At 44.5% G+C, this 15,940-nt stretch overlaps 1 protein-coding gene across 1 annotated transcript; it reads left to right on the top strand.

The window, feature by feature from the left end:
• Nucleotides 1-1,108: 1,108 nt before the first annotated feature.
• On the top strand, nt 1,109-15,924 carry sona (SON DNA and RNA binding protein a). The gene is made up of 10 exons (XM_070437724.1): nt 1,109-1,236; nt 1,896-2,003; nt 2,605-2,812; nt 3,373-3,449; nt 3,533-4,423; nt 4,461-4,621; nt 4,656-6,624; nt 13,837-14,516; nt 14,785-14,892; nt 15,003-15,924. The coding sequence occupies exons 2-10, from the start codon at nt 1,976-1,978 to the stop codon at nt 15,003-15,005; spliced, it is 4,125 nt and encodes a 1,374-aa protein (XP_070293825.1). The 5' UTR covers nt 1,109-1,236; nt 1,896-1,975; the 3' UTR covers nt 15,006-15,924.
• Nucleotides 15,925-15,940: the final 16 nt, after the last annotated feature.

The raw sequence follows: 15,940 nt of genomic DNA, 5'->3' as shown, positions 1-15,940 counted from the left end.
ATGTGGAAAAAGTCAAGGGGTGTGAATTCTTTCTGAAGGTACTGTATTTTTCGTTTTTAGGGGATCTGTGTTGCACCACCTGCTGCTGGCTTTTTACCCCACCCCTGCCATTGCCTCCAATCAATGGTGCAGTCAAGAAAAAACCTTACTTTCATTCCCAGCCAAAGCGGGGTGGAATACTCGGTAGGGTCTCTGCTCTACTAATCAAATATTMTGTTTTTGACGGGGACTGTATCGCACGACCTGCTGCATGTCTTTTTACTCTGCCCCCTGCTCCAATGCAATAGAGAGCGATCGTTATGTCATCTTTTTGTAGGCACTAACTCGTTCGTTGGACAAAGCCTATATGGGGAAAGTAATGGATTTTTTTGGTAGGGTTTTTGGATAAACGCAGAAAATAAGGTCTGTGGTAAACAATGGCTTAGGAGATCTTATACGTTTTGTTCTATGAGAAAATCTCATCAGCTAACATCACTTTTTGTGAAATTTGAAGCATTTATGTCATTTTAAAAAGCACATAAAGGRTTCATTTTTCATAAAGGTCACGTTAACTGACTGATATTATCTCATAGAACAAACCGTATAAGATCTCCTCAACCTAAATTAACCTCAGAGTTTATACTCAGCGTTTATCCCAAAACTCTATTATTTTTCCATTCATTTTCTAATAGGAATGGCTGAATGAACCAGAGGTAACTCATTAGTTTTTTTAGGACTAGAAGCTGGGTCCTTGCTATCAGAGATCCTTGGAACCCTACCCCATTTAAGTTTAAATGTAAAATGGTTACATAAGGGTTAAGGTTCAGGTATGGGTTAAGTCTCGGGTTAGCGTTTAGGGTAGGAACGTCRCAAACCCAAGGATATGTGATACCACTAACCCTTGGGCTTGTAGAGAAAAAAACCTTACTACTTGTCTCAAGCTAAAGTGATTAGGTCAAGTTTATATTTCTATGGCCCCTGTTTTCTATGCATCTGATATAAAAACATAAAGAAGATTAAGTAGTAGATGTGTTTATAAAAATAAAAAAAAGATTTTTATGTTAAATGCAGAGGGCTTGTCACCTCTGAGTTGTCATGGAGATAATTTCCGCTCGCAATTTGCCGCCCAGCAGGGCATTCTGGGATTACGGGGTCCCCCAAACTGTCATGGCGTCCTAGGAAGATGGCGACTGCCATACAACAGGCTTTCCTGGAGTATCTAATAATTTAAATTCAAGGCATTTGAGACATAGCTAGGTAAGAAAACGATGTAAATGTGTGTTATACAACAACTATCGGTTGTCTACAGATAAATATATTTTTTTTTAGATGAGTGAAGACAAATAATCTACAGACGGCTAGCAAGCTGGCTAACGTTTGTCGAGTGAGGCCGGGTGCTGATTACGGCGTGTCTTTGTTAGCTAACCTGAAGTGGCTAGCCAGATTGCATTTTAATTTTCACACAATTATTAAAAGTAGTTAAGCTAAAGCTAGCTAACTTGTTGTTGGACCCTTGTTGATAACTAGAKAGCATTAACGAGTTACGCTAGCTATATGAAGTTAACTAGGTAGCACTAGCGAGCTGACGTTACTTAACTACTTTGGTTGCTATTTAGTTAGCTTAGCTAAATCGTAGCCAGTAATCTGCCTGGTTAACTATCAAGTGTTATTGCCAGTTGAGATGGGCGATTACAAAACGGTTGCCTGCCTCTGTAAGTGGGTCATTGGTTATGTAATGCTGCTGCAGAGAGTGTGTTTTTATTTTTGTTGTGTACCTATACTTAGTGTAACCCTGTGGACACTCATAGCAGTTTTTTTTAACGGTAACGTTAGTATTTCATGTAATTAATCTGTATTGTCTTGACATTCTGAAACAAACTGAGTGCCCTGGTGGCCTGCTCTGTTTTTCCCAATAGTGACTGAGGGCCAAGAGAACAGTGGACTGCCAGGGGCCAGCGGTTTTTAGGCCATCAATCACCCCCACAGAGCTGATAAAATGGAGTGTGCAGTTGACACTCAGCCAGGTTTGTGATCATGATTTGCAGAAATATCCCTGTAATGTGAGGGATAGTTATTCTCACACAGATGGTTATACCTAAATTTGGGAAATTCATGGACTGAGACATTTTCAACTGACCTTTACTTGATTATCATTTGGAAGGTACCAGTGAATTATAAAATGATGTTTGTGGTTGCTGGTGGAACTCTGAAAAACAAGGAAATATTCAGAAAGATATTAAGAAGATATCCTCTTTCTGTGGATTCAATATTTTTCTGAGTATTCTTAACAATTAGCATACTTCCAAATTAAGGAAGTATGCGCAAGTAAAGGTTTGTTGAAGGTTTCTTTACCATGCTTTCAATAGACCATCGGCTCAACCTCAAACATAAACTAGCTATGATGCTGGATTGGCTAGATCATGATATGCCAATGACACACACACCAGAGGTTGCCATGCCTCTGCCTGGCCACCCTTTCATTAGGAATTGATTTCACACGTTGTCCATGTGAACTCCCCATATTCCGAATCTATCATAACAAAGAAATGTGATTGGTTAATCTGTGACTAAAGAATGTGGTAGTATAATCTTTAAATGAGGAATGTAATTGGTTAATCTGTGCAGGCGGGGACGAGGCTGCAGAGCAAGAACACACTCTGGAGGAAACATCTGCAAAGGAAGGAAGCGAGACGCCGCAGAAGAAGAACAAGAAGCACAAAAAACACAAGAGCAAGAAGAAGAAGAAGAAACGTGGCAAGGGAGAGCGAGAGACAAGCTCAGAGTCGGCCGCAGAGTCCGACGTAGAAAAGCCGGCAATCAGAACCAGAGCAGGGTGAGGCTCCTCCCATTAGAACCAGAACATGGTTTGACTCATCCCATGAGAACCATAACTCTGCTAGATTCCGCCCATTACAACCAGACAAGGGCTGCGTTCAGTTTGCTTGAATGTTTGCTACTTTGCGGAACGGCTTGTACTGAATGACACATTTCCCCAAAACCTTGTATGTTCTTGAACAGATACGTTTGCTCCGTTTGGTGGGTGTGCCGGGGTGTGGCTTGGAGCAATGATTTATGTATTTAAAGGGAAGAGGTGCATTTTGAAGCTACAACCCAACCCCTCCCTGTTTTTTTTAACTGACTTCAGTACAGCATCGTTTCTGTTCAATTGAACGTTCTATTACGTTTTTATGTACTGAATGCAGCCACGTGCTGGGCAGAACAGCGTGTTGCCTGGTCACCTCTAGATGGTTTCCACACTGGAATATAGGAGTTAAAGCAGCAGAAATGTAAATCCAACAGGCTCTTGTTTGTTTGGCTCTATACCATTGGGACAATTCTGATTATAGTATTCATTATATTTGCTGCTATAATCAATATATTTTCTGTTTTTAGCTTGAGGAGTGCTGGCCCAGTGGCCTCCGATACAGGAGTAGACACGAAAGAGGAGGCAACAAAGGACTTGATCACAGGTAAGGAGTTTGGGCCGGGTGTAGGAAACAAACCGATGCAAAGTGATTTGTTTTTACTGATGCTTGTGTACCTGTCCACACAGCTATACCTGAGGTAGAAGGTGATGCTAAAGCCAGAAAACACAAAAGACATGCTGGGAAAAAGAAGAGAAAAAGGAGGAGAAAAGGGGAAGAAAAGCAGGAGAAGAACTCTTCTTCACACTCACTATCAGAGAGCGAATCTATGTCAGGAACAGATTCTGAATCTGAGGGGAAGCCAGCTGGCATGGTAGTGCAGGCTGTTCCCATGCAGTCTAAGGCCAGGCAAGAGGAGAGAGTTCCCTCCCTATGCATAACTTTGGCCCAAAAAGAGGAATCTCTGAAAGTGATGTGTCAACCCTCAGATAATGAGTCTGCGGATGCAGGAGGAAAGGCAGAAGAGAAGGTTCCACCTGCTAACAGGGAGAACCAAACCGTCTCTGTCATAAAGCCGGAAGATCCACGGAGCGACGGGAGCTTCAGCCACACCCAGGAGCTTCCTGACATCATCCCCAAGCAGGATGGCCAGAAGGAGGAAACCAACCCAGAGCAGAGGTCAAAGGTGAAGAACAAGGCTCCCTCCAGGTCAAGGTCAGGGTCGCTGACAGACACTAAGCTGGCTAGATCGAGTCTTAGTCGTTCGCCAAGCCCGAAGCGGTCCAGATCAAGTCGCAGTCGTTCACGAAGCCCCGCGCGATTGTCTGGTCAGCCTGTGTCTGGCAGGGGCAGGTCTCGATCTGGCTCAAAAAGCATGACTCCCAAGAGGAAGCAGTCCAAGTCCCCCAAAAGGACAAGACGCAAGTCCCCTTCTCTGTCCCCCAGGAGAGGACACGAGTCCCCTTCTCTGTCCCCCAGGAGAGGACACAAGTCCCCTTCTCTGTCCCCCAGGAGAGGACGCAAGTCCCCTTCTCTGTCCCCCAGGAGAGGACGCAAGTCCCCTTCTCTGTCCCCCAGGAGTAGGACGCAAGTCCCCTTCTCTGTTCCCCCAGGAAGAGGACGCAATGTCCCCCAAGAGGGATGCAAGTTCCCTTCTCTGTCCCCTAAGAGACGACGTATGTCTCCTCTGTCCCCCAGGAGAGGACGCAAGTCATTCTCTCTGTCCCCTTGGAGAGGACGCAAGTCTCCTTCTGTGTCCCCTAGACGAAGGAGCGCAAGTTGTCTCTTTGTCCCCTAGACGAGAGGCGCAAGTTGTCTCCTTTTCCCCTAGACGAGGGCGCAAGTTGTCTCCTCTGTCCCCTAGACGAGGGCGCAAGTTGCTCTCTGTCCCCTAGACGAGGGCCGCAAGTTGTCTCCTCTGTCCCTAGACGAGGGCGCAAGTTGTCTCCTCTGTCCCCTAGACGAGGGCGCAAGTTGTCTCCTCTGTCCCCTAGACGAGGGCGCAAGTTGTCTCCTCTGTCCCCTAGACGAGGGCGCAAGTTGTCCCCTTCTCTGTCCCCTAGGAGAGGGCGCAAGTTGTCCCCTTCTCTGTCCCCTAGGAGAGGGCGCAAGTCCTCTCCTTTGTCCCCTAGGAGAGGCCGCAAGTCTCTGTCTAAATCCCCTAGGAGAGGACGCAAACTGTCTCCATCTCCCAGACGAGGGCGGCGGTCTGAGTCCAGGTCACATGGCTGTGTCAGAAGGTCGAGGACCAGAACCCCCCCCCCTCGTCGAGGTAGGCGTCCGTGGTCCCGCTCGCCTGTGAGGCAGACTCGCCGTTCACGCTCCAGATCTAGACGGCTCCATCGCTCCCGGTCCATGAGGAGAGGACGGCATTCCCAGAGCAGCTCCCCGTCTCGCAGAAAGAGGTCCCCCCCAAGGACACGACGGTCCCGGTCTCCGGTCAGGAGAGGCAGGCGAACTCGTTCCCGCTCCGTCGTGATCCTGAAGAGGAACAGGAAAGGCTCACGGTCCAAATCCCCACGGGGCAAGGACAACAAGTCCCGCTCCCGGAGCCGCAGGATATCCAGGTCACCAGTCAAGAAAATACGTTCTAGATCACCGAAGCGGAGCAGGACAAAGTCCAGATCCCCAGGACGCAGTAAACCATCAACATCACGATCCCTATCGCCGCMTAACCAGTCCAAGTCTCATCCTAAATCCAAATCCCAGAAAATAAACAAGCGTTCAATGTCAAAATCACCCATCAGCGACAAATCCAAGTCTGTCTCAAGCGACAGGCAATCTGAGAGCGTATCCCCAGAACGCTCAAGATCCAGGTCTACTGCCAAGGACCTAAAGTCTCCAAAAATGGCTGACGAGCATACTGCAGACACGACTGTGAATAATGAAGCGTCGACTAAGCCTGTTGGGGAAGCTGTAGCTGCAGCAGAGCCCTGGAAGCCCTTCACTTTGGCTGCTGCCTCCAGATCTACCACACAGGGTAAGCCAGTGGCTGGGCATGCTGAAGAGAGAACCTCTGAGATTCCATCTGAAGACCATGACTCCGCAGAAGAAGAGCCAAAGGTGGCAAGAAGCCCAACAAGCTCCTCTGAAGAAGAGCCAGATGAGCATGCTACCTCCAGGTCTGTTTCACCAGAGACTGTTCCTGCTGATCGCCGCTCCAGGTCCTCACCTTCTAAATCTCCCATTAAGAAGACATTTTCAAAACAACGGCAGTCCTCAACGTCAGCGTCTCCTACTAGGAAGTCCCGATCACCTGCCGGTAGGAAGATGTCCACCTCTCCCTCATGGAGGTGCTCCCGGTCCAAGTCCATCTCTCCCTCTCAGTCCAAGTCTGCCTCCAGAAGGAGACGTTCCAAGTCCKCAGCCAGGAAAAGGAAGTCTGTCTCCCCGCCTACCAAACGGAAGAAGAGGTCTAAATCCAGAAGTCCAGCCCGGCGCAGGAGATCACGGTCTAAGTCACCGGTACGGCGCAGGAAGTCACGTTCCAAGTCCAGAACCAGGACCAAGCGCTCGAAGTCCCGCTCCCCGGCCAGAAGGAAGAGGTCCAAGTCCGCAGACAGGAGCAAACGCTCCAAGTCTCGCTCTCCAGGCCGGAGGAGAAGGTCCCGCTCCGGGTCGCGGCGGCGTCGGCCCGTCATGCGGAATCGCTCGTTTGACCGACGCGACCGATGGAAACGGGAACCAAGCCACTCCCCAATCCTCATCCTCCGCAAGCGCCGTTCCACATCTCGAGGCCGCCGCAGTGCCAGCAAGACCCCTCCTCGTCTCACTGAGCTGGGTAAGACTACACCTATATATAATCAGGGTTGGGCGGATTAATTGAAACATGTAATCGGTTAGTGATTAGTTGCATGAAAAATAAAGTAATCAGTAAGGTAATTCTTTGGAATACTCAAAATAGTAACAATCGATTTACATTGATTACTTGTGGTTTACTTTAACTTCTAACACTTAGGGGCCTATAAAATTGGATTAATTTTTTTGCCTGATTTAGTTGCCTGATTTTAGTTCAGTTTTTTCCAATATTCAGTATTCTTCGTTTTGTTTTTCTCAGGTTTGTTTTGTTAAAAAAAAAAATTATAATTTAAATTGTGGGTGTAGTAGTCCTTTAACCTCTCTTGGGTACATGAGACATTAGCGTCCCACCTCTTCAACAGCCAGTGAAACTGCTGGGTGCCAAATTCAAATACAGAAATACTAATTATAAAAATTCAGAAAACAAAACATATTTTACATAGGTTTAAAGATGAACTTCTTGTGAATCCAACCGCGGTGTCAGATATAAAAAATGCTTTACGGCGAAAGCATACCTTACGATTATTTGAGAACATAACCCAGCAGACAAATCATTACAAACAGTAACCAGCCAAGTAGAAGAGTTACACTAGTCAGAAATAGAGATAAAATGAATCTCATACCTTTGATCTTCATATGGTTGAACTCAGCAGACATTCATTAACTCAATAAAGGTTCCTTTTGTTCGATAAAGTCTCTTTATATCCAAAAACCTCTTTGTTTGTGTTTTCTTCAGTAATCCACAGGCTCAAACGCAGCCAAACAGGCAGACAAAAAATCCAATTTGTATCCGTAAAGTTCATAGAAACATGTCAAACAATGTTTATATTCAATCCTCAGGATGTTTTTAGCTTAAATAATCGATAATATTTCAGCAGGACGACAACGTCGTCAATATAAAAGGTAAACAAGAAAGGCACTCTCTCGGTCGCGCGCATGAAAAAGCTCTGTGACACTTTAGGGTCCACTCATTCAGACTGCTCTTCATTCCTCCTTTTTCAGAATACAAGCCTGAAACAATTTCTAAAGACTGTTGACATCTAGTGGAAGGCATATGAACTACAATTTGAGTCCTAAGTCAACAGATACTGTCATGGCATTAAATAGAAAAAAACAACTTCCCGAATGGATTCTGTCAAATCAGTTCTGTTATACTCACAGACACTATTTTAACAGTTTTGGAAACTGCATATTATATCTTCTGGGCCCGGGAAGCAGGCAGTTTAATTTGAGCATGCTTTTCATCTAAAATTCCGAATGCTGCCCCCTACACTAGAGAAGTTAATGCAAGTCCGCCAGCCAGAGACCATTGTTTGGTTAGCAGTGTTTCTGTAGCGCTCATGTGATTGCCGAGTTGGCTAAATAAATTAACTTGATTTATGCAAATAATCATATCATTCTGCCAGGTAGGCATTGGCTGCTTTCTTAACATTTAATTGAGAAGGTTTTTGGGAACGGCTTTCAATTTACCAGTAGACTGTTGTCATTAGCATTATCGCTAACGGCTACACAGTGTAGACTACACATGTGCGCACCGCACAACACACACAGACGGGCATTCCTGTGCCATTTCAGACTGTTTCAGGATAATAATCTGTTGTCGGGCAAATAAATGAATTTTCTAATAAGTTCAATACATATTTTATATTGTTGAATTCCATTTCCAAATTGGAACTAGTGTGGGAGCATAGCTTAAAAAACCTGGAATTCACATGTTCTATTTTATGTGCAAGAGCATAGTCACAGTACTCCGTGTAAAACGTTTCAGTTTCAATCGTCTTATAAAGTCTTGCTTAAATCAGTGATTGTCATGAATGTGTGGTTTGACAACTAGGCAATTATTCTTTTTCTATCAAAATAGGGTTCCAGATTCTTTAAAAGAAAAGTATATATTTTTTCTTTTTTATAAATATACATTAATTTGTCAATCTTTTGGGGCACTAATATCACATAATTAGTTAATTAATTTGGGGCTAATTCCACAACTGATGAAGTGACTAGCTAGTTTCCTAACTAAATAAAGGTCATTATTACTGATAGATAGCCATGTAGTTGATGTAGTAGCGACGCCCAGAAATCTGCTCCTTTTACTCTCTGTTCCGAACGCACTAGACGACAAGTTCTTATAGCCTTTAGCCGTACCCTTATCCTACTACTCCTCTGTTCCTCTGGTGATGTAGAGATTAACCCAGGCCCTGCAGCCCCCAGCACCACTCCCATTCCCCCAGGCGCTCTCATTTGTTGACTTCTGTAATCGTAAAAGCCTTGGTTTCATGCATGTTTTACATTTACATTTAAGTCATTTAGCAGACGCTCTTATCCAGAGCGACTTACAAATTGGAAAGTTCATACATATTCATCCTGGTCCCCCCGTGGGGAATGAACCCACAACCCTGGCGTTGCAAGCGCCATGCTCTACCAACTGAGCCACACGGGACCATGTTAACATCAGAAGCCTCCTCCCTACGTTTGTTTTATTCACTGCTTTAGCACACTCCACCAACCCTGATGTCCTAGCCGTGTCTGAATCGTGGTTTAGGAAGGCCACCAAAAATCCGGAAATTTCCACCCCCAACTACATTTTCCGACAAGATAGAACTGCCAAAGGGGGTGGAGTTGCAATCTACTGCAGAGATAGCCTGCAGAGTTCTGTCATGCTATCCAGGTCTGTGCCCAAACAATTCGAGCTTCTACTTTTAAAAATCCGCCTTTCCAGAAACATTGTCTCACTGTTGCTGCTTGTTATAGACCCCCCTCAGCCCCCAGCTGTGCCCTGGACACCATATGTGAATTGATTGCCCACAAATCTATCTTCAGAGTTCGTACTGTTAGGTGACCTAAACTGGGATATGCTCAACACCACGGCCGTCCTTCAAACTAAGCTAGATGCCCTCAGTCTCACACAAATTATCAAGGAACACTAAACGCTAAATCCGTAACCATGGGCACCCTCTTGGATGTCATCCTGACCAACTTGCCCTCTTAATACATCTCTGCCGTCTTCAACCAGGATCTCAGCGATCACTGCCTTTTTGCCTGTGTCCGTAATGGGTCCGCGGTCAAACGACCACCCCTCATCACTGTCAAACGCTCCCTAAACACTTCAGCGAGCATGCCTTTATAATCGACCTGGCCTGGGTATCCTGGAAGGATATTGACCTCATCCCGTCAGTAGAGGATGCCTGGTTGCTCTTTAAAAGTGCTTTCCTCACCATCTTAAATAAGCAAGCCCCATTCAATTTTTTWWAAACTAAGAACAGATATAGCCCTTGGTTCATCCCAGACTTGACTGCCCTTGACCAGCACAAAAACATCCTGTGGCGTTCTGCATTAGCATCGAATAGCCCCCGCAATATGCAACTTTTCAGGGAAGTCAGGAACCACACAGTCAGTTAGGAAAGCTAAGGCTAGCTTTTTCAAACAGAAATTTGCATCCTGTAGCACTAATTCCCAAAAATGTTGGTGACACTGTAAAGTCCATGGAGAATAAGAGCACCTCCTCCCAGCTGCCCACTGCACTGAGGCTAGGAAACACTGTCACCACAGATAAATCTACGATTATCGAGAATTTCAATAAGCATTTTTCTAAGGCTGGCCATGCTTTCCACCTGGCTACCCCCACCCCGGACAACAGCTCTGCACCCCCGCAACAACATGCCCAAGCCCCCCTTGCTTCTCCTTAACCCAAATCCAGACAGCTAATGTTCTGAAAGAGCTGCAAAATCTGGATCCCTAAAAATCAGCATGGCTAGACAATCTGGACCCTCTCTTTCTAAAATTATCCACCAAAATTGTTTCAACCGCTATTATTAGTCTGTTCAACCTCTTTCGTATCGTCTGAGATCCCCAAAGATTGGAAAGCTGCCGCGGTCATCCCCCTCTTCAAAGGGGGAGACTCTCTAGACCCAAACTGTTATAGACCTATATCCATCCTGCCCTGCCTTTCTAAAATCTTCGAAAGCCAAGTTAACAAACAGATCACCGACCATTTCGAATCCAACCGTACCTTCTCCACTATGCAATCTGGTTTCCGAGCTGGTCATGGGTGCACCTCAGCCACGCTCAAGGTCCTAAACGATATCATAATCTCCATCAATAAAATACAGTACTGTGCAGCCGTCTTCATCAACCTGGCCAAGGCTTTCGACTCTGTCAATCACCGCATTCTTATCGGCAGACTCAATATCCTTGGTTTTTCAAATGACTGCCTCACCTGTTTCACCAACCACCCCTCAGACAGAGTTCAGTGTGTCAAATCGGAGGGCCTGTTGTTCGGACCTCTGGCAGTCTCTATGGGGGTGCCACAGGGTTCAATTCTCAGGCCGACTTTTTTCTCTGTATATATCAATGTCGCTCTTTCTGCTGGTGATTCTCTGATCCACCTCTACGCAGACGACAACATTCTGTATACATCTGGCCCTTCAATGCCACACAACACTCCTTCCGTGGCCTCCAACTGCTTGTAAATGCTAGTAAAACTAAATGCATGCTCTTCAACCGACTGCTGCCCACGCCCGCCCGCCCGTCTAGCATCACTACTCTGGACAATTCCGACTTAAAATATGTGGACAACTACAAATACCTAGGTGTCCAGTTAGACTGTAAACTCTCCTTCCAGACTCACATTAAGCATCTCCAATTCAAAATTAAGTCGAGAATCGGCTTTCTATTTCGCAACAAAGCCTCCTTCACTCATGCTGCTTTGTAAAACTGACTATCCTACCGATTCTTGACTTCGGCGATGTCATTTACAAAATATCCTCCAACACTCTACTCAGCAAATTGGATGGAGTCTATCAGTGCCATCTGTTTTGTCACCAAAGCCCAATATACTACCCACCACTGTYACCTGTATGCTCTCGTTGGCTGGTCCTCGCTACATACTCGTCGCCAAACCCACTGGCTCCAGGTCATCTATAAGTCTTTGCTAGGTAAAGCCCCGCCTTATCTCAGCTCACTGGTCACCATAGCAACACCCACCTGTAGCACTTGCTCCAGCAGGTATATTTCACTGGTCATCCCCAAAGCCAACACTTCCTTTGGCTGCCTTTCCTTCCAGTTCTCTGCTGCCAATGACTAGAAKGAATTGCAAAAATCACTGAAGCTGGAGTCTTATCTCCCTGTCTAACTTTAAGCATCAGCTGTCAGAGCTGTACACAACCCATCTGTAAATAGCACACCCAACGACCTCATTCCCATATTGTTATTTATCTTCTTGCTCTTTTGCACCCCAGTATCTCTACTTGCACATCATCATCTGCACATCTATCACTCCAGTGTTAATGCTAAATTGTATTTATTTCGCCTCTATGGCCTATTTATTGCCTCACCTTCCTAATCTTCTACATTTGCACACACTGTATAAAGATTTTTCTATTGTGTTATTGTCTACGTTTGTTTGTGTAACTCTGTTGTTTTCGTTGCACTGCTTTGCTTTATATTGGCCAGGTCGCAGTTGTAAATGAGAACTTGTTCTCAACTGGCCTACCTGGTTAAATAAAGGTGAAATAAAATAATATGCGGTGCCTTAAGAAATGTACACTCCTTGACTGTTTCTACATTTTGTTGTTTCAGCCTAAATTTAAAATGGATTCAATTTAGATTTTTAGTCACTGCCCTACTACACACAATACCCCCTAATGTCAAAGTGGAATTATGTTTTTAGAATTTTTTACTTAAAAAAATAACACAAGCTGAAATGTCTTGACTCTATAAGTATTCAACCTAAATACGTTCTCTAGTTGCATGGACTCCCTCTGTGTGCAATAGTGTGTAACATGATTTTTTTATTGACTAACTCATCTTTTTACCCCACTCATACAATTAATTATCTGTAACGTCCCTGAGTTGAGCAGTGAATTTCAAACAAAGATTCAACCACAAAGACCACAGAGGTTTTCCAATGCCTTGCAAAGATGTTCATATGGGTTAAATGGAATAGTAAATGAAATATGGACACTCACACATTTTTTACAACCCAGGTGTGCAAAACTCTTAGACTTACCCGGAAAGACTCACAGCTTTAATCTCTGCCAAAGGTGATTCTAAAATGTATTGACACAGGGGGTTGAATACTTACCGAATCAAGAAATATTCGTGTCTTATTTTTCATACATCTTTTTTAAATATTATTTTTATTTTTTACAAATGTTCAAWTTTTTTGTGTATTTTGTGTAGATTGTTGACAATTAAATTCATTTTAATCCCACTTTGTAACACAACAAAATGTGGGAAAAGTTGAGTTGTATATCCTTTCTGAAGGCACTGTATATCAGTACATTTTATGTATAGGTTTATGCACCCACATTGAATGACTGAAGTGAGTGCCCTTTGTTCAATATTAAATTCAGTTCAGACTAGAAAGCTGGGACCCTTTTCTCTTCAGTAACAATGGTGGTTGCTTTCGATACTGTGTTTTCCCTGCGATTAGGCCTACATTTCGAAATATTCAGAAATCAGAAAGCATTTCACAAAGGAGAGGCAGAGAGTGAAACTGCACTGTTTCAAAGCAGCAATCAGGAACTCTTGTCCAGATCAGGGTTTCCCAAACTCTGTCCTGGGGTCTCCCCAGCGTGCACATTTTGGTTTCTGACAGCTGATTCAAYTAGTCAAAGATTGATGATGAGTTGGTTATTTGAATCAGCTGTGTAGTGCTAGAGCAAAAACCAAAACGTTCCCCCAGGGGAGACCTCAGGACAGAGTTTGGGAAACAGGTCCAGATGAGTGTGATTGACCAGTGGGCCAGTTGTAAATGTTTTGGAAGCCTTATCTATTAATTCAATCACAAAAGAAGCTGTCCACCCTTGATGGGCGATCAATAMAATCTCTGAGAGCATGTGAGAAGTCTTGATGGTGTGCTAAATGACAGCGACGAGTTTTAATAACATTTTCCTCTTGATATTAGAATATAATCCCAAAAGTAATCAGCCGTATATGCTTTTCAAAATTAATCAGAGTTGATCAATTACTTAATTTTTGTTATCGGATTACGTAATCCCGGTTACATGTAATTCGTTACTACCCAACCCTGGGTATAATATCCAATGTACTGTTATTGTTTAATACCCTCAGTTTAATGGTGGCTGTTGTAGTCACCTTAGAACAGATTAGGTCTGAGAAGGTAGTCTGAAATTCCGGCTGTTGACAGATGTCTGTTCCCTCCTCTCTRTTTCCTCTCCCCTTTCTCTATTCACAGACAAAGACCAGCTCCTGGAGATAGCGAAGGCCAATGCAGCAGCCATGTGTGCTAAAGCAGGTGTGCCCATCCCAGAGAGTCTGAGACCCAAGGCCATCCTCCAGCTGCCCCTGCCCAACCCAGCCCCAACTCCCCTGAATCTGCCACTTCCCCTGCCGTTGCCTCTCAACATGCCCGGCATGGGCATGCCCAATATGCCCAACATGAACATGCACATGCCCAACATGCACATGCCCAACATGCACATGCCCAACATGCACATGCCCAACATGCACATGCCCAACATGAACATGCCCAACATGAACATGCCCAACATGAACATGCCCAACATGAATATGAATATGCCCAATATGAATATGAATATGCCCAATATGAATATGCCTAATATGGGCAATATGTCCAATATGGCCATGAGTGCTGCCATGGCCAGTATGAAAGCTGCCACCATGACTGCAGCCCTCACCAACATGGCCCAGATGTCAAACATGCCCCAGATGGCCCCCCTCCCCACTATCACCAACAAGCCCCAGATGGCCCCCCTCCCCACCATCACCAACAAGCCCCCTCCTAGCCAGGCTCCCCAAACAACCCTTCCCCCCCTCAACCTGGACCACATAGAGGAGGTGAAGAGGAAGGTGACTCAGCAGGCCAACATCTACAGCATCAAGGAGCTCACTGAGGTAAGACTTACAAGAGGCTTCACTTGCAATGTATGTTTTATCAAAGATCTACTTAATGCATTGTGTATGTAGACTCCCTATATGGATTACAGCAAGCATTAAACTTTAGTTCAGACTCCTAGTCTTTGGTTTATGTAGTTGGGTATTTGAGGTAAAAAACAGAAGACTAGACTGTTTTTTGGGAGGGTTCTTTTGTACTACTCTGGCTGTTCACATCACAATGATTTGTGTATGTTTTTAAAATCAATCTGTGTGTATATGTGTTTAGAAATGTAAGATGATAGCGGCGAGTAAAGAGGAGATGGCCATAGCGAAGCCACACGTGTCTGATGACGAAGATGAGGACAGGAAGCCACGCGGCAAGAGCTTCCTCAGTGTAAGAACTACCAACCTTTATCCTAACATTCACCCAACATTCACACACATTAGATGCATGATGAGCAGAGTGATGACATTGTAACTTAGACTTTTCTCTTTATTCCGCAGTAACTTTTATTTGGGGCGGATCACATGAGGCGAAAGGCTCCCCATGGAATCATCACCGGGCGGACAGAAGTGCGGGTTGTTGTGGTTACAGAGAAGGAACACCGTCAGATACTGCCAGCCCCTTTTCCCTGGACAATCATTCCCCCCCCAGCCCCTCCCATCAGTGCTCTAGTTGTCTGGGTTTCCACATGCTTCCAAAGCCACGGTCGGATTCCAAAGCTACAAAGTAAAAATTGGCTATATAAATTAGCTTTTTGGTCTTCATTTAGGATTAGGCATAATGTTAAGGTTAGGAGTATGTTTCAAATCAAATTTGAAGAAGAAATTGTACAAATGGGTGGGGTTTAGCCATAATTATGACTTTGTGGCTATGGAAGCTAGTGACGACCCATTGGACAGATTGGAGTGTACAGTGTGGTTACTCCTAGCTTCTACACGTTGGTCAGACAGCTGTCTGGACAATGACTGAAGATAAATGAAAGAAGGAACACACTTTCAAAGTTTTGTCGACCCTTTCTAATGTTAAACTTTTTGTGTTTAGTTTTTGTGTTCAGTGATTAAATTACCAGCTCACGGTTCCTTTAGTGACATTTTAACCTGTGAGTGAACTGCTAGGACTACCCTTGGTGCGCACACACACAGATGTCAGTAATATGATGGTCAGCTGTTTTTGTAGTGATGGGCAGACTGACCAGGTGTCTCCATTGAGAAGACAAACTGATCAGGGCTTTGGAGGATCCACTCTTAATGTTTTGTCACTTCTAGTATTTCTCTATGGTGTTTTTCTGTTAAATACCTGATGTAATCTTTAGCTATTTTAATGACTTAAAATACATTTTAGGATTTCCTTGGTCAGTAGGGTATTATTTGGCTGGCTTTGTACATAATGTATTGATGATTATTAAAGGAAACCAGAAAATTACCTTTCTTGTGTTTTT

Source organism: Salvelinus sp. IW2-2015, linkage group LG36 (genome assembly GCF_002910315.2).
Source record: "Salvelinus sp. IW2-2015 linkage group LG36, ASM291031v2, whole genome shotgun sequence".
Lineage (NCBI taxonomy): Eukaryota > Metazoa > Chordata > Actinopteri > Salmoniformes > Salmonidae > Salvelinus > Salvelinus sp. IW2-2015.
Note: the sequence above shows the minus strand (reverse complement) of the source record. Positions and strands in the feature narration are given on the sequence as shown.